Here is a 23,924-nt window from a genome sequence, read left to right on the forward strand (position 1 = left end):
CGATGACCTCTGCAACTAGTAGTTCTGATATCACGCAGAATTATAAGCTTTACAAAACAAAATACAACCGATAAAAGAAACTGATACTCTTAAATGATGAGCAAAGAATTGCAAACATTGTTAAAATAAACACAGAAAATACAAAAAGATTATAGGAAAAACACACGCAAACAAATCGTCCTCTTTCGTACGTTGTTTTTGACTTACCCGAAGTGGCCCCAAAGCAACCGCAACATGGCGTTTTTTTTTAATCGTTTAGTACATAAATCGCAGTTAATGGGTGAAAAAGAAAAGTCGGTGAATCGTGAAGACTATTTCATTTAGCACCGATAACGAACAAACATCGTAAGTGTAATAATAAAATAAAATAATTGCAACTTAACACAGGAGCAGACGTCCCTTAAGATTACATTATTACGTCCTGACGAGTGATGATGGCCGACATTGCGTGAATGGCACTCAAGCAAAGCTAGAATAAAAAAATTAGTTGCGTATAATTTTTACTTTTTTTTTATTTCTTCAATAAAATATGAGTAGGTAACGCTTGGTAATTTTTCTTACCATGTCATGCCGACCCTGTTTATAATTCAGCACTCCTAACAAAACCATACAGACTGGATTTTAAGTGGTTCCGTGAAACCGCAAGTATCGATGGAAAATCAAACTAATTTAAAAATTAAAAAAATATATGCACATACATATTTTTATTTGATATAAATCATATCTAAGAAATTAGGTTGTTATTGTTTTTATCTCATTTTTATATATTTACTTATTTATTTTGCGATTATTGCAAAACGTGAAACGAAAACTTTCCCAGATGTTGTGTGTGAACTCCAAATTTGGATAAACACCGTTCCTTTACAAACATTTAAAAAATATATATAATCTATGTGGGATTTGCTTTATTTTTATTTCTTAGTAAATATTTTATGAAACCCAGTTAGACATTTTTTTTTTCAGAAATGATACGTAGATGCGGCTAATAAAATGACATCTTCTTATTGAATACCGGCATTTTAATTTTCTTGTTTTTCTTGTGCGCACCTTTCAGGTCAGTCTCGATTATTTTTAATAATTTTGCACAATTAAAACTTTTCAAAATTAAAACTTTCTATTTTCTCGTGTAATCTAACCCCATCTTGATAAATAAATGCGGAGTTTCTGATTTACGAAAGCTTTTCTTTCGTTTTAAGTTTCCACGTTTTGTTTTGCTGACTCCCATTAAAATAAAATATTACTTATGCATTTATTGTACCGTGCTGAATTAATAACTTTTTTTTTAATTTAGAAAGCCCTTCTTAACTTGTTTTGTAACTATTCTGTACTTTCACCTAACAGTTAAGGTAATCATGAAGAAAGAGAGAGCCTGTTTCCTCCGTTCGACTACAGGTGGCGTTACTGTCTGTCCACCCAGTTACGGAAGTACAAAATGTATATAATGCCACCCTTGAAATAAAAATAAATGTTTTTGTTATATTTTAATTTTAAACATGTTTCTTTTCTTTTTTTTTTTTTGTGCAAACATATTTAAGTTTTATTTTTTTGCAAACATATTTAAGTTATATTTTTCCAAACATTTACGTTTTGATGCTTGTTTATTTTAAAACATTTACGGTTTTTTTTTTTTGCAAGCATAAACTAAATGTTTTTGCTATATTTTTCTTTTAAACATATTTATGGGTACAACCGTTTTTCCGCGAGTATTTTTTACGCTCTTATGATAATAATAATAAAAAAAATCAACGTTTTTTCTTTTATCTTTTTTATGGACCCCCCCTTTTTTCTTAATTTTTCTGCACTTATTTTACCTTTTCCGCAAGTATTTATATATATATATATATAATTTGAAAAAGGATATTGTAAAACCTGAATCTTACTTGAAACTACTATTAAAAAATAGCGCGGTACCAATAAGTGCATAAGCAAACTTTTCAAAAAGAAAAATATTTCCATTTTAATATTTAGTTTATGCTTGCAAAAAAAAACAACAAAAAAAAAACCGTAAATGTTTTAAAATAAACAAGCAACAACACGTAAATGTTTGGAAAAATAAAACTTAAATATGCTTGCAAAAACAAAAAAAAAAAAACGTAAATATGTTTGAAAAAACAAAAAACAAAACTTAAATATGTTTGCACCCCCCCCCCAAAAAAAAACCATGTTTAAAATTAAAATATAACAAAAACATTTATTTTTATTTCAAGGGTGGCATTATATACATTTTGTGCTTCCGTAACTGGGTGGACAGACAGTAACGCCACCTATAGTCAAACGGAGGAAACAGGCTCTCTCTTTCTTCACGATTACCACAGTTAAATAATAATGGTGCTTGTGCAGACAGTGATCCGTGCTATTTTTTAAATCGTATTTCCAAGTTTAATTAAAGTTTTATGATATGTTTTTAATTCAATTGTAAGGTTAAAGTATAGAATAGGTACAAAACACCTCCCTTCCCCTCCCCATGTTAAGAATGGCTTTTTAAATAACGTTATTATTTACGTCCGGATCACTCTCTGCACTAGTACCATAATACTAAAGTTTCGTAAAACTTGAATTTAACTTGAAAATACTATTTAAAAAGAAAAAAAAAATAGCGCGGTACAATAAGTGCATAAGCACTAAGAAAAGTAAATCTGATTTGTTCTGGATGTTTGTTTACTTCCGTTTTCTGCTAATCTTTTGCTTCACGATGAATTCCCCGAAAAAAAAGTCTCTTCTGATTAATGGTTATCGATTTCAAAATAAGCAAACGAACTTTGCTGTTTTTCAGAATAACAGAATATTTTTAAAACTCATAAACAATAAATCAGAAGGCACTTTTTCAGGGAATTCATCATGGAGCAGAACGGTCAGCACAAAACGGAAGTAAACACAGACATGCAGAACTTGAACGAAGCCATGAAATCTATGGCTACTTGTGCCTGTTTATGTGCTGATTTAGGGGGGGGGTATAGGATTTTCAAATTAAATTTAAATTTCACGGTACAGAATAGTGAACAATACCTCCCTGTGTTTAGAATGGCTTTTTAGATAATAACATTATCATTTCAGCAGTGCTGAAATTCAGCACGGTCCGTAAACTGCACAAGTATTAATCTGTGAATGCTTGTCCAAAGATCTCCAAAGAATTTCAGTACTTACGGAGAGTGTTTTTTTTTTTTTTTATTATTCAATTCACACAAACCAGGCACACTACACTACACTACTACTGAGACGTAAGGAGCTACTGTGCTTTAGGGGACAGTTTAATAAGGGCATTCTAAGTGGGGGAAACTGTGAGCAGGAAGAGAATTCCAAAAGCTGGTGGTTCGAGGAAAGAAGCTATTAGAGTAGAAAGCCTTCCGACATCTAGAGACCTCTACAGTGAAGGGAAGGGGTGGGATTTTGCTGCTTGTCAGGTTGGTTGGATATTTATATTGAGGGAGGGTATGAAAGTGCGGCAAGTTTATCAGAGCACGTTCGGTTGAAGTACTTGTAAAAACAAGCACAGGGATGCAACATAGTGGTGATGTGACAGAGGTTGAAGCTTGGTGAACAGTATGGGACATATTACGTTAGAAACTCTGTAACTTTGTTGTTACATTTTAACACTGACCCGACGTTGTGTACGAAAGTTTCGCAAAGACACAAAGAAAAAAAATTCAACACAAGTTTATTTGTTTTTGTTTCAGTTGGAAAAAAAGGGCATTTATTACCGGTCGCTTTAACATCAAGCCATCTAACACTTATTTTCCAAGTTAACAATATAGACAGTTAGTTGCATAGTTTGCTGCTATAACCAGCTATTATGTGTGTAATTTATTCCACTATATACGGCCGTCCAAAAATCTTGTTAAGAGTTCAAATTGCATCTTGTTTAAAAGTTCCTGTCGTGCTGCCATGTGGTTAAAAAAGACTGCCATGTCGGCACGTGCTTAAAAGTCTCTGTTGCCGTCACATGCTTTTTTTTCTTTATTTTTCTCTCTCCTCTTCTTCCAATCCCAGTGTAATATATACTAGTGGAATCTGTGGAAATTCCACAGCGGCATCTTTCATATGTAATATATTACTGCTAGCTATTCTGAGGATGTCCAGCGTTAATGGACACCCCACGATATTATTGTTGCCCCCACCACCACCATTGTATTGTTCAGACTAAAAGACGGTTTTGTGATTGAATTGCACTATCCCATCCTCATCATTATACTGTGAGCTTCATCTGTTTAGAATCCAATGGGAACCTTCTTTTGTCGACATTGTAGACTCTCTCAGGTCTGTGTAATTCTGCTTCAGTTTTTCTTTGATATGCACCAAATTTTGATCCTGGTTGCCAATTGAAATATGATAGCAATGAGAAAATCCATTCTCCTTTAGGGTCTAATTTAATGTTAATCTGAATTATTTGGATTTTAAAATAGGAGGCTGTGCCCATAAAAATCCTTCAAAATGTTCCAAAGAGACTGAAATTTGGGGAATATTTATCGATTGATATCTATTAAAATTTCACAAAAATCAGGAGTATCTACATTTTCACAAAAATCATCCACCTTCTTTGTATAAAATTAAATACAGCCCACATTACGACTGCTTACACATAGCAGCTATGCTCCTAAATTCATAATGATTGGTTATTTAATTTAGGAGTGAATCCTATACATATAAACATATACACATAATTAAAATTCATAATGATCGGTTAATTAGTTTAGGAGTGAATCCAATACATAGAAATATATAAACATTTACACATGCATAAACTTTATAAAGATGGATATTCAACTGAACATGTTTTGTTAGATTTAACTAAGTTTCAATTAGGTCATGAATGAATCCTATAATAACAAAAAAAATTATAGTTTAATAAATAAAATAAAATATTTCTGGATAAACTGTCCACATTTCTTAACAGCAGCATCAGTCTTTGTCTCCTCATCCACTTTCTATCTTCATCACAGGACAGCAAACTTTCACAAGATGGCAGACGATGCTGAGAACATGTACAGATGGGAAACAGCTTACGAACGAACTTGGTAAGTATTGTTTTTTTTTTGTTTTTTTTGCCAGGGAAAAAGAATTAGTTATTTGCATACTTAAATCATTCGTTGATATCTATGCTGATGACACAACCATCTACGGCAACACATCAAAGGCCGTAAATGACAAAGTTCTCTCTGATTCTCTCTCCTCTGATCTTGAGCGCGTGGTACAGTGGGGGAAGAGGTGGCTGGCTACTTTTAATGCATCCTAAACCAAGCTTCTATCTTTACATCATCAACGCTCTGATCCCATCTGGCATCAATTGAAATAGATGGCTCTCGTCTTCGGGAGGCTCCACGTTTTGACAAGCTTCTGGGATTGACCTTTACTCCTGATCTGAAATGGAACACGTACATCAAATCTGTTGCCAAGGTCGCTGGGAAAATGGTAGGATCCTTCTACCGCTCCAGAAGATCTCTCACTGCTGATGCAATTCTCTATCTGTATAAAAGCCAAGTACGTCCAAGGATGGAGTACTGCTGCCACATCTGGGCAGGAGCTGCTAAAAACAGCCTATCCTGCCTTGACAAAGTACAAAATAGACTTTGTGATTTAGTGGGGGTGCCCTTTTCTCTTCCCTGCAACCTCTCTCCCACAGAAGAGACATTGCGAGCCTGTCTTTGTTTTATCGTTATTTCCATGGCAGGTGCTCGTCTGAGCTCCGATCCCTCGTCCCCCCCTCGCCAATCTTTCACGAGAAACACCCGTCTGGCTGAAACTACTGTCAATAAATTTCCCCACTCTTTATCTGTGTCTAAATACAAACGTAGATTCCATGAGCAAAGCTTCTTTCTTAGAACTGCACGCCAGTGGAACTCTCTGCCACTTACCTGTTTCCCACCGGACTACAACTTGGACGTCTTCAAGTCCAACATAAACAAACTCTTGACAAACCGCCCCCTTAAGTAAGACACTCTATCAAAACCCCCAATACTAATGATTACTACAATACTATCTCATTGATTACTGTACACGCAATAACCCTTATCCCTGAGTGGCCTTCGGGCCTTGATAAGTGGTGACGCATCTAAGCATTTTTTTCTAGAATGCTCTGTCCATTCATCTGTTTGTCATGTTTCTGTTTGACACTTGAAGTGTGTTTTGGTTTGCTATTACATTTGGATACATGCAATTAAAATAAAATTTCTTGCCAAGTGAATATAGCGAAGTAAGATTTTTTTAAAGTTTAATTATTAGTAAAATTTTAAATTTCATAGGAATATTTTTTAAAATGCACCATCGTATATATTAATTATTTATCAAATAAATCGTTAAATGAGTTTTTTATTATTAAAGTTTTGTTTTTTCTTTAACTGTATGTTTGTTAATGTCAAAAAAAAAAAAGACGCAAAACAAAGCAGTTAAAAAATGTTTTTTAACGTCGCAAAAAGAATAACTATTATTTTTTAAAAATCAGAAAAAGCAAAATTGAAACTTTTAATTAAATGCTGCAGCAGATTTTCATAATGTTTTAATATTTAATGTTTGAAATATTTCTTTACGAGTAACTTTGTTTATAATAACATTATTTTTTTCAATTTAATTTTTCTTTTTTTTTTTGTTTAATTATTCTTCGTTTTTCAGTTAAATTAATTTATCAGCATAATCACGTTGACAGACCGGTTCTCGTCAGATCACCAAAGTTAAGCAACATTGAGCCTGGTTAGTACCAGATGGGTGACCATTTGGGAATTCTAGGTGCTGTATGTGCTCTCTGCTTATCTTGGCATTTGTTTCCAGTCGTTTTGTACATACACTTCTTTCCCACTGGTATTTAACAATGTCGATTCAGGAGAGGTGTGGTTGGAGATTGCGCACCGCCTGCCAAAAAAAAAATTCACCCCTTCATGAGTATCCATAGTCTGTTAAAGACTGAAGGAGCCCTTTTTTGTTTTTTTAAATTTTCTCATTCATTTTAAAAATTATTTATTATTGGTTTTGATTTTTAAAAATCTTTCATTTTGATTTTTTTAAATATTGTTTGTTTTGATTTTTAAAAATTATTTATTGTTATTTTAATTTTAAGAAAATATTTATCATTTGATTTTAAGTTAATTGCTTAATAATTGCGTATTGCCTAAATCCGTATTTCATGTTTTGCAACATTTGATTGTCTTCTGCTTCAAAGTACATAATTTTTATATATATTTAATAAATTTTAGTTCTACTATAAGTCGGATCCTGTTCCTTTCTTTTCTTCTTTTTAAATGTAATTTATAATTAAATAATGAACGTATTTAAGTCTTTAAAATCCATAAAACAACAAAATGTTTAATTACTTTTAACGCATAAACAACGTTTTCCATTTTGAATTCTTTTTTTTAAATATTGAATAATTCTCAGTACAAATCATTGTGCTCCTTATTTTTCTCTTTTTATGCAATTTTTTAAATTTTCTAAAACTTTTTGTAAAAATTTTTGATTCATTACTGACAATCTGACTATGCAACAGATCTTACTTGCTAGGATCTCAGCGATGACATAATTTTTCCGCTAACGGGCCTTAATGACATATATTATGAAGACCACGATATTACCCACTCTTTCTGGGAGATCTTTTTTCAATGCTAGAAGAGTCTCGTTGTTGTCATCTCTGACTGATTCATTCCACCAACGCAGGCGGAAGGACATTGGTTGGTGTTGGAGATATGTAGCAAGCCTTCCTATGTCAACTCTGCCAATCTTTCAAGAGATTGATTGCTGCACTATGTTCGTCTTGGCAGAAAAAAAAATGTGATGATGGCAAAGGTGCAGTAGATGAGAAAGTGCTCACTACAGATCTTATTTGAGCAGTGGGAGTAATGAAAAGAAACAAAACTACAGCACTAATCCTAACGTGGGTTTAACCAGCTTCCTCCGAAGGAGGAAGTTTCATGGGAACATGAAATTCACACGTGGTCCCCCGTCGCATGTATAAAGTGGGAGTAAAGAATGAATCGATCACGATATCTAAATTTAAAGAGAATAGAAAGTATACATTGAGTTTACTTCCAGCAGCCGTAACTCTCACTTCCCTTATTTCATCCTTTAGTCCTCACATTCCATGTTTTTGACAAAGAAGAAAAAATTGCTGCCTTCTGAGTCAGAATTAACATTAAATAACATTTAGTTGGTGAAAGTACAGAATAGTTAATAATAGTTACCACCTGCCTTATGTTAAGATGACTTTCTAAAGAATAATGTTATTTAGAAACCCATTCTTAACACATGATGAGAAGTAAGAAGCTTTGTTAACTATTCTGTACCTTTGCTTATTCAACAGGAGAATAGAAAATGAACCTTAGGTTTACTTTTAACAGCCTCATAATCCTTGCTTTTCATATTACAATAAAAGAGGTGACGGGTTACTTTTAATGCATTTAAAATCAAACTTTTATTTTTCATCATCAATGCTCTGATCCTCATCTGGCATCAATTGAAATGAATGGCTTTCATCTTGGGGAGGCTCCATGTTTTGACAAGCTTCTGGCTTTGACATTTTCTCCTGATCGGAGATGGAACACGTACATCAAATCCGTTGCCAAGATCACTGGAAAAATGGTGGGATCTTTCCAGTAGATACTTCACTGTTGATGCAATTTGCTACCTGTATAAGAGACAGGTACGTCCAAGGATTGAATACTGTTGCCACATCTGGGCAGGAGCTGCTAGAAAGACCTTATCCTTCCTTGACATAGTTCAAAATGGACTTCATAGCCTAGTGGGAATGCCCTTTTCTCTTCCTTGCAACCTCATTCCCACAGAAGAGACATTGCGAGCCTGTCTCTGCTTTATCGTTATTTTCATGGCAAGTGCTTGCCTGAGCTCCAATCTATGCCCCCCCCTTGCCAAACTTTCACAAAAAACACTTGTGTAGTTGAAACCACTATCAATAATTTCCCTCACTATTTATCTGTATCTAAACCTAACCGTAAATTCCATGAACAAAGCTTCTTTCGAAGAACTGAACACCTGTGGAACTCTCTTCCGTTTCCCTGCTTTTCGACTGACTGTAATATGGTCATCTTCAAGTCCAACGTAAACAAATTCTTGATGAGCCATCCCCTTAAGTAATCCAATTTACCAAATTTCCACTACTAACAATTACTGTGATATTGTCTCATTGACTACTGTACACTTATTAACCCTTATCCTCGAGTGGCCTTCGGGCCTTGATAAGTGGTGACTCCTTTGTAAAAAAAAAATATATATTTTCCTTTAGTCCTCACATCCCAGGAGTGGTGTTTCTGACAAAGGGAGGAGAATTGCTGTTTCCCGGGTTGGAATCTAACACTTATTGTTGGTTAGCTTTTTGACATTGGAATGTTTTGGTTTTTTTTAGCTTTTTTTTTTCTCCTTACACCAAGTAGCTTCATGCCTTGTCTGGAGTGAAATCCTTGAACTGTATTATCTTATCCAGATTTAGTCGGCCAGATTCAAAATCATATGGTGTGTTAGATGGTGTGAAAGTTGGTTGCAGTTGTCAAACATTGATAAAATTATAAAGAAATTTAAAATGGAAATTCCATGGAATGAGAAATATATTTAATCAACAAATATGTTTTGATAAAACTGATATTTTTATGGGTTGCACAGAAAATTAGGTTTTTTGGACAGAAAAATCTATAACGCATAACAAATATGAGTTTATTAACATTTCTTTGAAAATATTGTCCATTGTATTTTAAATATAGAACTGATCCAAATGAAATAATTTAATAAGTACTTATAAATACTTAGAAAGTAGTATTGTGCTACATAGTTCAATACAAATAATAATAAAATCACATTGTAATAGACAATTTTTAACTCTCAATCCAACATTGGCAGACGTTTTTTTTTTTCTTTCAAAAGTTCTTTTTTTTATGTAATGTTTTGTTGACTTCTTTCTTCGTTGAAGGAATTGCTGAGTTCTTTTCTCATACTATTACAGCACTGATCATATATTATAATATTTGGAAACGAGGCAACCTAAAATGGAGGTAACTCTCATATTCTTGTCCAGGGTTTATAGATTTTTTTTTTTTAAGCCAAATTTTGCGAATTTGGCCTTTTTTTAAGCAGTTTGGTCTTCAAAAACTGTATTTGGCCTTTTCCAAAGTGTAACGTACAAACTAACTAAGGAAGAAAAAACTGAATAAAAGTTTTATTATTTGTAATTGTTTTTCAATGTCATGGAATATTTTCTTTAATGTTTGTTTTTCTTTTTCTTCAGGGAGGCAATTAAAGAAGATGAAGAAGGTTCACTACAGGCTAACATCAGCGAACTTACGCACAAGGCAAAGCGCCAACGTCTCTTCGAACGAATTGGAAATGTACGCCTTGGCATGGTACGTAAACTTGATACAAGGAATTCCTAAGGAATATTTTCAGTCAACTGAAATGCAACCACCGATGGGAAAGAGATATCTTCTCCACATGATTCGTAGTAACATTTATCGCAAAGTCTACAAAATTAAGACTATGGTTAGGTGTTGGAGCCTTTCTGATCCTAATTTACTGTAGGCTTTCCAACAGTCAGATATGATCATAGTCCCCGGCAGCAAAATGTACTTTTTCTTTTTTTGTGAGAAGGGTTAGGGTTTGGGCACTACAGTTTGATACAGTCACCAGGAAGCCCTTCTTCTCAGTGGGGTCATATCTGAAAATCCAGAGTGGTTCGAGGATTCGCAACATTGTGTTTCCTTCATTGGAATAGGTGTAGCCAGTGTGTATATATATATATATATATATATATATATATATATATATATATATATATATATATATATATATATATAGTAATTTATAAAATATATATGGCGATTAAGCTACACTGAATATTCTGCGTTTCATCCACTGTAGGATTCGTCAGGCTTATGCGCGAATTTTGTGGTTGCTTCTTGTTTTTATATATGTTGAGGATTTCTAGTTAGCCAATCAGCTTTCTAGTATCCACCGTGCCACCTCCTATCAGCCAATGGGCATGCATTTTATCGAACAAAGGATCTGTTTTAGAACTAGGTTAGTGGTTTAAGGTAGATCTTTTCCCTCCTTTTTTTTTTAATTTTTTTTTATATATATATATGAATATACCTATGTGTACACACACACATGCACACATATATACATACATATATATATATATATATATATATATATATATATACATACATATATGTGTGATCGTTTATGTATATTCATGTTTATTTAATTTATTTATTTGTTTGTTTTCTATTGTTATTGTTAGTTTTAAAGCTATTTTGTATCGCTATATATATACACGTTTCTGAATTTGTGAATCGTTTAGTGGAAACGAAATTGGTAGACATGTTAGGTCCAGGAGTTTGAAACGTTGGTAGATGTATTTGGGTTTGGGTGTGTACACATAACTATATATGTATTTGTATCTTTTATGCAATTTTAAAGCCTTCAAGATTCCTGTTCAGAACTGAGAAACTCTAGCAAAATGCTGGCCCGAATAGAGAAGGCTAGTTAGAGTTAGATCTCGGTTGAATGGGAGAGAATCAATCGTGCTGAGCTCAAGAGAAACCTGAGAAAAGGCAATGCGTCAATTTTCCCTGATTCGTAGAACAGTTGAAAATGTGAGGCTTGTGATCGGATGCTCCTCTCAAAAGCTACTTACATGAACCACAAAAAAACACTTGCTGTGGACAGAGAGAGTAGAAAAGCGGAAGTAAGACAAGTTTCAATACTGAACCTGTCTGCCACATATGTGGCAGACTGTGCAAGTCATCTGCTGGCCTGAAAAGTCACTTTTGGGTTCATGGATGTTGTTTGGGTGTCACTGACGATTCAACCAGCAACTGCGATGAGGATGGTCATGAACATTGAGATGGCTAGCATCTGTTAAGACGAGGCAATTGCCATATATTTGTATAATGATCGTCTAGTGGTTATGTCAACGTGTGTATAACATTTAAGGGACTGTTCACCAGACTTATACAGATTGCAAAACATTGAAAGGCACAATATCTTCCCGTACAATAGGGTCCATTCAACCGGTTCTTTGGTTCACCTGTTTGGACCATTGGACCTGGAATAAAGATCTTCAACTTTTCTGAAGAAAAAGACCAACACAAATCATTGATTAAATAATATTTACTCTTCTTTATTTCGGTAATCCCTTTCTGGTTAAAGTCGTTCTTATTCATATTTCCAGTCTGTTGGATTCGACCTGCCTCTTAGTTGTACAAAGAAACACAACTTCTCTTGTCAACTCCAAAAACCCAACTCCTCTAACTCAGTTCCCATGTCTCAGTCTAAGATCCACGTCATCTTAAGTGACCTCTACATCAGACTACATTAGACTGCTAGCGGTCAGACCTGTTTTGAAATTATAATTAATTTAATTGTTCTAAAACCCATTTTGTTTATACTATTTCTTTAAACATTATCTTTCTAGTTTATATAAACATTTATTTCAATTAGAATTTAATTTCAAACAGCAAATTTATCCTACGCTAGCAAGGTTATCTGGCATCCTCCGGTATTGCTTATGCTACATAGGGATTCGACTGTAAAATATTATCCAAGCTCGTTAGATTCATGGTGACATCTACAAATTTTTTAATGATTTAAATTTTTTTGCATGAATAAATATTTTTTTCGAATTTATTAACTCTCATCTCCTGAGATTTCCATTGACTAAACTAATGCAGTGCATTTGTAATGTTGTATAGTGAATTGATTTTTCAATGGCTTAGCGTTTTCTTCATATTCAGCGGTTTACATAAGCTGCCGGAAGGTTTTGAGGTAACGTTCACAGAAAAACGGGTCAATAAATGCAGACGTACCTTGTTTTTTAGTCGTTATAAAAATAAAATAAATCATGATGTTTGTATATTTTTGAGATGACGATTGATCATTATTTTTTGTGTTATTTGGATTATTATTCTCATGTTGGTGTGTTTCTTTTTCCACAACGTTTCGGCCAATGTAACCTCCGGCCATTTTCAGGTGCATTCACACAAGATGTTATTGGTGAATTGTGAAACATATTTGAGTTTTTGCTTTCCCAACGACCAAGTCTTTTTTCAATAAATCTGGATCCATTTGTTTTTTTTGATATGATAAATATTTTTTTTTGAGATGAGGATTTATAATTTTTTCATGTTATTTGAGTCCTAATGCACTTACTGATCCGCGCTATTTTTTAAATCGTATTTCCAAGTTTAATTAAAGTTTTATGATATGTTTTTTTTTTATTCAATTGTCAGGTTAAAGTACAGAATAGGTACAAAACATCCTCCCTTCCCCATGTTAAGAACGGCTTTTTAAATAATAACGTTATTATTTAAGCACGGATCAATAAGTGCACTAGTACCGTTATTTGGATTGTTTGGACTATTATTCTCATCTTGGTTATTTTTTCTACAACGAATTTAAAAAAAAAAAAAAGGAAAAAAGAAATAGACTTGGGTTATTTGCATTTTGAATTTCTAACGGTTATATTTGTTGGGAAAGTAAAAAAAAAATATTCACCAATAAGATTTTGTGCGAATGCACCTGAAGATGGTTGGAGGTTACATCAGGCGAAACGTTGTGGAAAAAGCAATCAAGATGAGAATAATAGCCCAAACAATCCAAATAATAAAAGAAATCATGTAATTTATTTCATTTTCCTTTTGCTTTTCTTGCATCCAAGTTTTATTGTAATATAGCGTGTATTGTAAATGCATGCAAAGTGATATCACTCGTCGGCTATGAAAATAAAAAGAGAAAGAGAGGGATCTCGAGAGAGACAAGATAACGTTCAAGATCTTGAGAAAGACAAGATAACGTTCGAGATCTTGAGAGAGACAAGATAACGTTCGAGATCTTGAGAGAGACAAGATAACGTTCGAGATCTTGAGAAAGACAAGATAACGTTCGAGATCTTGAGAAAGACAAGATAACGTTCGAGATCTTGAGAAAGACAAGATAACGTTCGAGATCTTGAGAAAGACAAGATAACGTTCGAGATCTTGAGAAAGACAAGATAACGTTCGAGATCTTGAGAAAGACAAGATAACGTTCGAGATCTTGAGAAAGACAAGATAACGTTCGAGATCTTGAGAAAGACAAGATAACGTTCGAGATCTTGAGAAAGACAAGATAACGTTCGAGATCTTGAGAAAGACAAGATAACGTTCGAGATCTTGAGAAAGACAAGATAACGTTCGAGATCTTGAGAAAGACAAGATAACGTTCGAGATCTTGAGAAAGACAAGATAACGTTCGAGATCTTGAGAAAGACAAGATAACGTTTGAAATCTTGAGAAAGACAAAATAACGTTTGAGATCTTGAGAGAGACAAGATAACGTTCGAGATCTTGAGAAAGACAAGATAACGTTCGAGATCTTGAGAAAGACAAGATAACGTTCGAGATCTTGAGAAAGACAAGATAACGTTCGAGATCTTGAGAAAGACAAGATAACGTTCGAGATCTTGAGAAAGACAAGATAACGTTCGAGATCTTGAGAAAGACAAGATAACGTTCGAGATCTTGAGAAAGACAAGATAACGTTCGAGATCTTGAGAAAGACAAGATAACGTTCGAGATCTTGAGAAAGACAAGATAACGTTCGAGATCTTGAGAAAGACAAGATAACGTTCAAGATCTCGAGAAACATGGAGAATGTTCTAGACCACATGGGATATATAAGAGCTGTACCAAGGATGAAATAAATATTATTTAAAACAACAAACGAATTGGAGTTATTTCCTATACTTTGTCTTGGCCTCCTTTGTGACTGAAACTGCACACGTATGTTCATCCATGCACAACGTTACAGTATATTTTTGACGAATTCCATCAAACCACAATGTAGGAAGCTGAGTTGCCTACAAAACTACACAGGCCTTAGAAATGGGGTCATGTAACCTATGACAATTGTCCAACTTCAAAAGAAAGTGATCAGCAAGTCCAAAGTGTCTGTTGCTCTATCATGTGACTTTTTTCATCTTCATAAAAGAAAAAAATGAAATCCATTCGTCTTTGTGTTTCAGATGCGACATCTCTTCCTCATCCTCGATATGTCATCAGCTATGGAAGATCCAGATCTCAAGCCAAACAGATTAACCACATCAATTAAGGTGAGTACGTTTTCTTTATCTTTGAATTAATACGTTACGAGTAATGTGAAAACAAATTTAATTCTAAATAATTTATTATCCATTTGTTATTGTCACTTTTACTTAGCCAAGCGTGCATGGTTTCCAACATGGCTGCAAATTTTGGAAGGACGTGGTCGCAAATTTCAGACTTAAAAGATATTAAGACTAAAAACAAGAGACCAGTGTAACTATAAGCTGAAGTCCAAGGGTGCTTGTCAATCAAATTAGGGTAAACTTTTATGATTATTATATTGTATATTTGCATATTGGTTTTGAAAAAGGACATTTTATTAAACTATTATTTGTTTTTGTTTTCTAATTCAATGATTGTTTGATATTAAGGTTCTTAACTTTTCATTGCCTGACTTATGGGCACCGTTCTTGTGGGTCGATGGGTAGAACTGCCGACTGTCAACGCGATGATTTTATGTTCTATCCTCGGTTTGGGAAAGGTGTTAGTCTAGCAGCACTTATGAATTGTGATACAACGAAATAGTACTCTATGTCGATGATCTGCTAATTCGCATGTGACGTCACAGTTACACATGTTCTTATTTAACTCTCCGAGTTCAGTCAACAAACCAAAATTATAGTCCTCCAGCATTTTATAAAAGCAATTTTTTTTTTTTTTTTTTTTTACAGCTTCTTGAGAATTTTGTTGAAGAGTATTTTGACCAGAATCCTATTAGCCAGCTTGGAATCATAGTGACTCGTAATAAAAGAGCGGAGAAATTAACAGAACTTGGAGGTAAGGCTTTTGTGTTATATATTCACTGCGTCGTCCAATGTGTTTTTCAGTCTTTACAATTTCTAAAAAATCAACTTTTGTCATCGTCTCGATATATACACTTGGCAGCAAAATAAAAACACGCACAGGTTGTTATAAAATATTTTGTTTATTCAAGCTGAATTTATTTGATAATTCTAGCTGAAACCACTATCAATAATTTCTCCCACTCTTTATCTGTGCCTCAACCTAAACATAGATTCCATGAACAAAGCTTCTTTCTTAGAACTGCACGCCTGTGGAACTTTCTTCCGTTTGCCTGCCTTCCAGCTGACTACAATTTTGTCGTCTTCAAGTCCAATGTAAATAAATTCTTGATGAGCCGTTCCCCTTAAGTAATCCAATTTACCAAATTTCCACTACTAACGATTACTATGATATTATCTCATTGACTGCTGTACACCCACTAACCCTTATTCTCGAGTGGACTCTGGGTCTTGATAAGCGGTGACTCCTATGTAAAAAAAAAATTTTTTTTTAAATAACCTTTCCGCTTTCAGAATGACAGTTATGACATTATTGATGGCGCACATGGTAGGGGTTGGTGTGTTTTTGCAGTGGAGAAGAATGTGTCTCTTAGCTCTCCCGTCATCTCCGTTTCTCTCTTTTGTTGTTGTTGCTCCTTTATTTTATTGCCGCAGATGACATCAAACATTCCACTATGCATTGTCTCATTAGGTCAGCAAGACTGACCTAATCTCCAGGGATTCTATGTCCTCCATTTTGACTCCTTCACGTCATTCCTGGGGGGCACCTGCATCCAGGATCTGACCGACTTTCTTTTGATGTAATTCCTGGGAACCTGGATTATCCAACATTTGTAAAAAATGCGAAAAATGGTTATTTTGTTTTTGGTTTCACTTGGTTGAACTATTTTGTGTTACAGTACATCAACACCTTTTTCAGGTTATTTAATGCTGAATCCATTAATTTTGCAAAAAAATATTACACTTTTCAAGTTGTTTATATCTTCAAATATTCAACTGTGGTGTATTATTTGAATTCATCGGACTACTGTTCTCATCTTGAGTGTGATTTTCACAACGTTTCGGTCACTATAACCTCTGACCTTCTTCAGGTGTATCTTTTTGAACTCAGGAATTTCATTTATTTACTTCACAGAGATAGTGTACTCTTGTTCCATCAGCCATGAGGTCCTAAGTAATTCGCAATTGTAGTTTTCGGTTGCCCACACTGAGGATTGAACCTTCAACCTTCAGGAGAATATCACTTTTTACAGCTGATTTTTCCAAGTACTCTAACCACTGCGCCAAGGGTCCTTATGGCACAGTGGTTAGCGTACTAGTGATAATTTCCTGAAGGTTGAAGGTTCAATCCTCAGTGTGGACGACCGAAAAATACAATTGCGAATTACTTAGGACCTCTATCCAGTCTTGGCTGATGGAACAAGAGCACACTACCCCCATGAAGTGAATAAAGGGTTCCACTCGAAATTCCCTCCAAATTCCTGTATTCAATGGAAACATTCCCAAGTTCGACAAGATACACCTGAAGAAGGTCAGGTTATATTGACTGAAACGTTGTGAAAATCACGCTCAAGTTGAGAACAGTAGTCCGATGAATCCAAATAATACAAAAAAACTCAGAAACGTGGTGTTTGATTGTTTTGTATTACAAGATGTCAACCCTTTTCTGGGTATTTAATGCCGAATCCAGTAATTTTCTAATAAAAATTTCATGCATCAAGTTTTTTTTATATCTTTAAATATTTATTTATGGTGTTTAGTTTGATTTTTTTTTTTTTTGTATAAAAAAAATTGTTTTTGTTTTTTGTTTTTCTAATATAAAAGAAATTGTTTTTATTTTTGACTTTACAGAACATGATTGAGTTTTGTAAAGGGAAAAGAAACAATAACATTAATGTTTGGTGCATTTTAGGTCAGAAAGCCAGTATCTTCATACAGCCTAATCTGGGAGTATCTGATTTTTGTTTTTCTGTTAACTGTAGTTAGATGGCCATATAATATTTAATGCCACTAAGACAAAGCTCTTATAAAAATCCCTCCCCACCACTCTATCTGTGAGTCCATCATTCAAACTGCTCGGCCTAACATTCACTGATAACATGAATTGAAACAAAAACATGAAAGACATTGCAAAGACTGCTGCAAAGAAGGTGGACTCCCTCTATCAAGCTAGAAAACTTTTCACACTTACCCATATCTTATATATCCCCATGCATAAAGCATTGTTGTTACGTGTGAAATCACTAGCCTCTCTCTCTTAGATAGTGTCCACAAAAGAGCCTCTAATTTAATAGGTCCCATACCATCTACTAAGTTCCAACCTCTGTCACATCGCCACAATGTTAAATCCCTATTCTTGTTTTACAAGTACTTGAATGAAATGTACTTTTTTGTCGCACTGGTGCCGCTTCAACATAAATATCCCTGCGAACACATCAGTTAGCAAAATCGCACCTGTTCACTGTAAAGATACCCATATGCCAAAAGGTTTTCTACTCCAATAGCATTTTTCTCAATTAGTAAGTGATATTTAGTTTGTCGTTGGTGTTGCAGGCGATATGGTGAGTGACTTTCACAACTGCAGTTGATGAGATTGCAATCAAATGAGTTGAAGGGAGGGTCCAGATATTTAAACTGATGAAGTTTTCAGGCACTTCTGGGTCATCCCAGAGTTCTGTTGCTACACATATGACCATCCTACAGCCACCCTCCCTCATCCATTACTTGATAGCTATATTGAGTGGCTGCCTACTGCTATCTGAATTGAACAGGAGTCCTTTTTTGAAGATGTAACGGCACATGTCATGGCCTTTACTCAGCCAAAGTTTGAGGGAATTTGATCTCCGTAATATATGCAGGACTTCACGCAGACCACAGGCTAATTATCTGTTGTTCTGCATCTTGTACAACTGATCCTGGCAGAAATTCTTCTCATCTGAGAAGAACCAGAGTATCACAAGGGGATTCTCTTGAGTCTTGGCAGTCTTCTGACTTTTGTATAAGAATATCATAAGGCATTGCCAGGGCCGCTGCAAGAAAGGTGGCTCTCTCTACCGTGCTAGACAACTACTAACACCCGAAAGTATCTTGTACCTCTATAAGGCCACCATTCGCCCATGTATGGAGTACTGCTGTCACATTTGGGCTGGTGCATCTGCTACTAGTCTCTCGCTCCTTGACAAGGTTCAAAAGAGAGTTGCAAACCTGATAGGCCCTGAACTGGCATCTAAGCTTCAGCCTCTGTCCCATCGACGAAATGTTGTATCCCTCTGCCTGTTCTACAAGTATTTTAGTGGTGAATGCTCTGACGAACTGCAATCACTTGTGCCCCCACGACGTGAGCACCCTCGACAAACCCGACAGGCTGCTAAATCCCACCCCCACGCTGTAGAGATCCCTAGATGTAAAAGATCTTTCTACTCCAATAGTTTCTTCCCCAGAACCGCTAGACTTTGGAATTCCATTCCAGGTCCCTGCTTCCCCAACAGTACTGACGTGCAGAAGTTCAAGTGTAACGTGAACCGACATCTTGCTGCCCAAATCCCTACATAGTACCCCAGTAGTTGTTGCCCCTGATAGTAGCCCCCTACACCAAAGTGGCAATTTGCCTTGTTTGGGATGAAAATGTAATAAAAAAAAAAAAAAAAAAAAAGGTAGTAGAATCTTTCTGCTATCTAGGAAATATGCTGAATGCAGTTGATGGATGTGAAGAAAGTATGGCTACAAGACTGAAGGGAGCAAGGGTGGAATTTCATGAGTTGTTACCTCTGATAGCATCGCGAATTATCTCTTTACATCCAAAGTAAGTTGTGTCAGGAGTGTTATGATATATTGCCAGTGAATGCTTGGCCCTCACGCAGTTCTCTCTCATCCGACTACAGCACGGTGGCAAATATATGATTAGATGGAGTTGTAATGTGAAATTCGACTAAACCCATCTCATTGAGTTAGAGAATTTTCTGAAAGTGCTACATTTGCCTAGCATAGAGTTTATCCTTAAGATGAATCAGTCATGCTGGTATACGGTATAATTCTTTGATAAATTTTGTTACTACATATTTACAGGAATTTAAAGAGTTTTTTGCATACACTACATTCTGAATTTCTTTTCATTCCCTTATGATTAAAGGTAATCCTCGACGTCACATCGCAGCTCTGCAAAACGTTGGTAAGAAACCATGTCAGGGTGAACCGTCTCTACAGAATTCTTTAGACATTGCAGCACAAACTCTTAGGTAAGCAAAACCTTTTTTCTTATTTCATTTATTGCGGACTATTATCCTCATCTTTCTTAGTTGTTGTTTCACGACGTTTCGGCCAACTATTCCTCTGGCCTTCGTCAGGTGGTAACCGCGACGGATAGGAACTCTGAATCTCCTAACTACATCCACAGCAATTACTGCCTTCCGTAGTTGTTGTCGTCTCACCACGTAATTACCACCTGACGAAGGCCAGATGAATAGTTGAAAAAAAAAAGATGAGGATAATAGTCCGTAATAAATAAATAATACTCATCTTAATAATGAATTCTAATCAAAAAATAATACATACCTTTTTTCTTATTTCATTTATCTTAAGTTTTAAATAGCATTTTTATTGGTCTGTCACGCTCAAATCAAAAATGACATCTTTATTAGTCTGTCACGCTCAAATCAAAAATAACATTTTTATTGGTCTGTCATGCTCATATCAAAAATAGCATTTTTATTGGTCTGTCACGCTCAAATCAAAAATAGCATTTTTATTGGTCTGTCACGCTCAAATCAAAAATAGCTTTTTTATTGGTCTGTCACGCTCAAATCAAAAATAGCATTTTTATTGGTCTGTCACGCTCAAATCAAAAATAGCATTTTTATTGGTCTGTCACGCTCAAATCAAAAATAACATTTTTATTGGTCTGTCACGCTCAAATCAAAAATGACATCTTTATTAGTCTGTCACGCTCAAATCAAAAATAACATTTTTATTGGTCTGTCACGCTCAAATCAAAAATAGCTTTTTTATTGGTCTGTCACGCTCAAATCAAAAATAACATTTTTATTGGTCTGTCACGCTCAAATCAAAAATAGCATTTTTATTGGTCTGTCACGCTCAAATCAAAAATAACATTTTTATTGGTCTGTCACATTCATGTTTTATTACACTCAAGCTTAAAACAACAATTCCGTTGGGTTCTAATGCTTAAATTTGAAATATCATTTTCTTTGTCATTTTTTTTCATCTATAACATTTGTTTAGTGACTCTAATAACTATAAATTATACTATCCATTTTTTTATTATGGTGTTGCGTCGACAATCACTGATGCTTTCAATTGTTTTTTTGCACTGTCCATTCTTAGTTTTAGTGTTTGCATAACTGTATCGTCAGTTATGACGCGCATTGGTAATGAGGCCTGTACCTCAATCATCACAATCAAATGTTTGATTGATCGGTTTTTATTTTGTGATCAATTTTTTTTCAGGCACATGCCAAGTCATGCAAGTCGAGAAATTCTTGTCATCTTCGGCAGCCTTACGACCTGTGACCCAGGAGATGTTCTCACGACAATCAAGGTGATTTAATTACTGACATTTTTTTTTTTTGTCTTTTGATTTATTTTTACGCATAAAAACTGATGTCTACATGTTGTATAGCGAGCAGTCGATGCATTGTGTGCGTGTTTGCTTAAACATATACACTAAACAGTCCATATGTTCATTGTACACAATAAACATATGGACAATCAATGCGTCGTGTGGTTGCATGTGTTTAAACATATACAGTAAACAGTTTGTGTGTTCAATGAATACAATAAACATATCAGCAGTTCTTTAAAACGGACTACTATCTCCAGTCATCAGATTCTTGTTTTTAAATGTGGTCTTCAGATTCCAGTGAAAAATCGACACAGATTTCTGTTTTTCAAAGCAATCATCATTTGATTTTCTCTGGATGTGGCGGTTAGGGAGGGCATATTCTTAAGTTTTTATTGAAGCATATAAACTTTCAAAATAAAAAACATTTTTAATTTTTTTTAAACAAAATTATACTGATGTATATATACGTATTGGACAGCACCAAATCAACATATGTTACATTACCTGATTTGAGCGGGACCCAGATTAACGTATATTATTTTGCCTTATTTGAACGCTCCAGATTAAACATAACTTACATAGGGGAATGGTGTTTATATGTCCAATGTATATATTTTACTATTTAAAAAATACATGTTTATATACTTGTTTGAATCATGGTATTAGAATGTATATACGTATCACTAAATGTCTGCTGGTTCTACACTAATTGGACCATATGTTGTCTTATCTACATATATCTGTAACAGTTATTTTACGGCCCGATTAGTCTTGTCTAGATGTGTTGATGTGTGTTAGACATGTATTTACCACATATCTTTTCAACTGTGTTATTGGCCCTCTATCTTTTGGCCTACCTGGGAATTTCATCTGTCCATGGAGGAGCTGGAATCTGTTGGACAAATACGTTTCGAACAACCGATGATGATGATTGGTTTTTATATAAAGATTTTATTGCACTTTCCAGGTGTTGTTACACAGAAGAATGGAAAGTGAATATCTGGCCTCTGGGGTTCTCTAGTCCACCATTTTCAGACGTATCACCTCCCTCCCAGTGGGGGTGAGCAGACAATTTGTTAACCCATCTGCTCTGTTTGACGTCTGGAATCCAACTCGACACTATCTCCAGCAAACCGAAATCTGTAACAAACAACACGTCAACTTCCGATCAGCTGTTCAGACCTTCCAGTGCAAACTTGATCAGTTCAGTTTGACATGTTTTGATAACCTTATCAAAACATAGCTTTGACATAATGGACTATCCTATATAGATTTGATGTAATGGACCATCCTGTATTACATAATGGACCATACTGTATAATTTTGACATAATGGACCATACTGTATAATTTTGACATAATGGACTATCCTATATAGATTTGATGTAATGGACCATCCTGTATTACATAATGGACCATGCTGTATAATTTTGACAATGGACTATCCTATATAGATTTGATGTAACGGACCATCCTGTATTACATAATAGACCATGCTGTATAATTTTGACATAATGGACTATCCTATATAGATTTGATGTAACGGACGATCCTGTATTACATAATGGACCATACTGTATAATTTTGACATAATGGACTATCCTATATAGATTTGATGTAATGGACCATCCTGTATTACATAATGGACCATGCTGTATAATTTTGACATAATGGACTATCCTATATATATTTGATGTAACGGACCATCCTGTATTACATAATAGACCATGCTGTATAATTTTGACATAATGGACTATCCTATATAGATTTGATGTAACGGACGATCTTGTATTACATAATGGACCATACCGTATAATTTTGACATAATGGACTATCCTATATAGATTTGATGTAACGGACCATCCTGTATTACATAATAGACCATACTGTATAATTTTGACATAATGGACTATCCTATATAGATTTGATGTAATGGACTATCCTGTATTACATAATGGACCATACTGTATAATTTTGACATAATGGACTATCCTATATATATTTGATGTAACGGACCATACTGTATAATTTTGACATAATGGAGTATCCTATATAGATTTGATGTAACGGACCATCCTGTATTACATAATAGACCATACTGTATAATTTTGACATAATGGACTATCCTATATAGATTTGATGTAATGGACCATATTGTATTACATAATAGACCATACTGTATAATTTTGACATAATGGAGTATCCTATATAGATTTGATGTAATGGACCATACTGTATAATTTTGACATAATGGCCATCCTATATAAATTTGATGTAATGGAGCAACCTGTATAAGTTTGATTTAATTAACTATCGTTTATATTTGCTGTAATGGATCATTTTGTATAAGTTTGAAGTAATAAACCATCCTGTATGCTTGATGTAATGTTTAAAATTTCTAGTCTTCTTAATTTTTTTTTACTTATTAAAAACCGATAAATATGATTGAATTTAATAAAATTAGTTTAAAATATAA

At 34.6% G+C, this 23,924-nt stretch overlaps 2 protein-coding genes across 13 annotated transcripts in view; one reads left to right on the forward strand and one right to left on the reverse strand.

Moving 5' to 3' along the window:
• The window catches only part of LOC145297804 (dynamin-like GTPase OPA1, mitochondrial), a 180,365-nt gene extending 179,889 nt beyond the window's left edge, over window positions 1–476 (reverse strand). For 4 of the 12 annotated variants that reach the window (XM_080144109.1, XM_080144104.1, XM_080144100.1 and 1 more), the window contains exon 1: window positions 208–465. In XM_080144109.1, the coding sequence (XP_080000235.1) occupies window positions 208–236 (29 nt within the window). In that variant the 5' untranslated portion in view covers window positions 237–465. Of the gene's footprint in view, window positions 1–207 lie in introns of all 12 variants that reach the window. The other 8 variants (XM_080144106.1, XM_080144105.1, XM_080144101.1 and 5 more) reach the window with 4 other exon arrangements.
• A 459-nt stretch (window positions 477–935) lies between these two features.
• The window catches only part of LOC145297805 (general transcription factor IIH subunit 2-like), a 71,303-nt gene continuing 48,314 nt past the window's right edge, over window positions 936–23,924 (forward strand). The window contains exons 1-7 of the mRNA XM_080144111.1: window positions 936–1,054; window positions 4,938–5,012; window positions 10,214–10,328; window positions 14,990–15,076; window positions 15,740–15,845; window positions 20,001–20,106; window positions 21,335–21,425. Coding sequence (XP_080000237.1) covers window positions 4,957–5,012; window positions 10,214–10,328; window positions 14,990–15,076; window positions 15,740–15,845; window positions 20,001–20,106; window positions 21,335–21,425 — 561 coding nt within the window. The 5' untranslated portion in view covers window positions 936–1,054; window positions 4,938–4,956. The remainder of the gene's footprint in view (window positions 1,055–4,937; window positions 5,013–10,213; window positions 10,329–14,989; window positions 15,077–15,739; window positions 15,846–20,000; window positions 20,107–21,334; window positions 21,426–23,924) is intronic.

The sequence above is a fragment of the Euprymna scolopes genome, chromosome 18 (assembly GCF_053919585.1).
Source record: "Euprymna scolopes isolate OS-2025 chromosome 18, ASM5391958v1, whole genome shotgun sequence".
Taxonomy (NCBI): Eukaryota; Metazoa; Mollusca; class Cephalopoda; order Sepiida; family Sepiolidae; genus Euprymna; species Euprymna scolopes.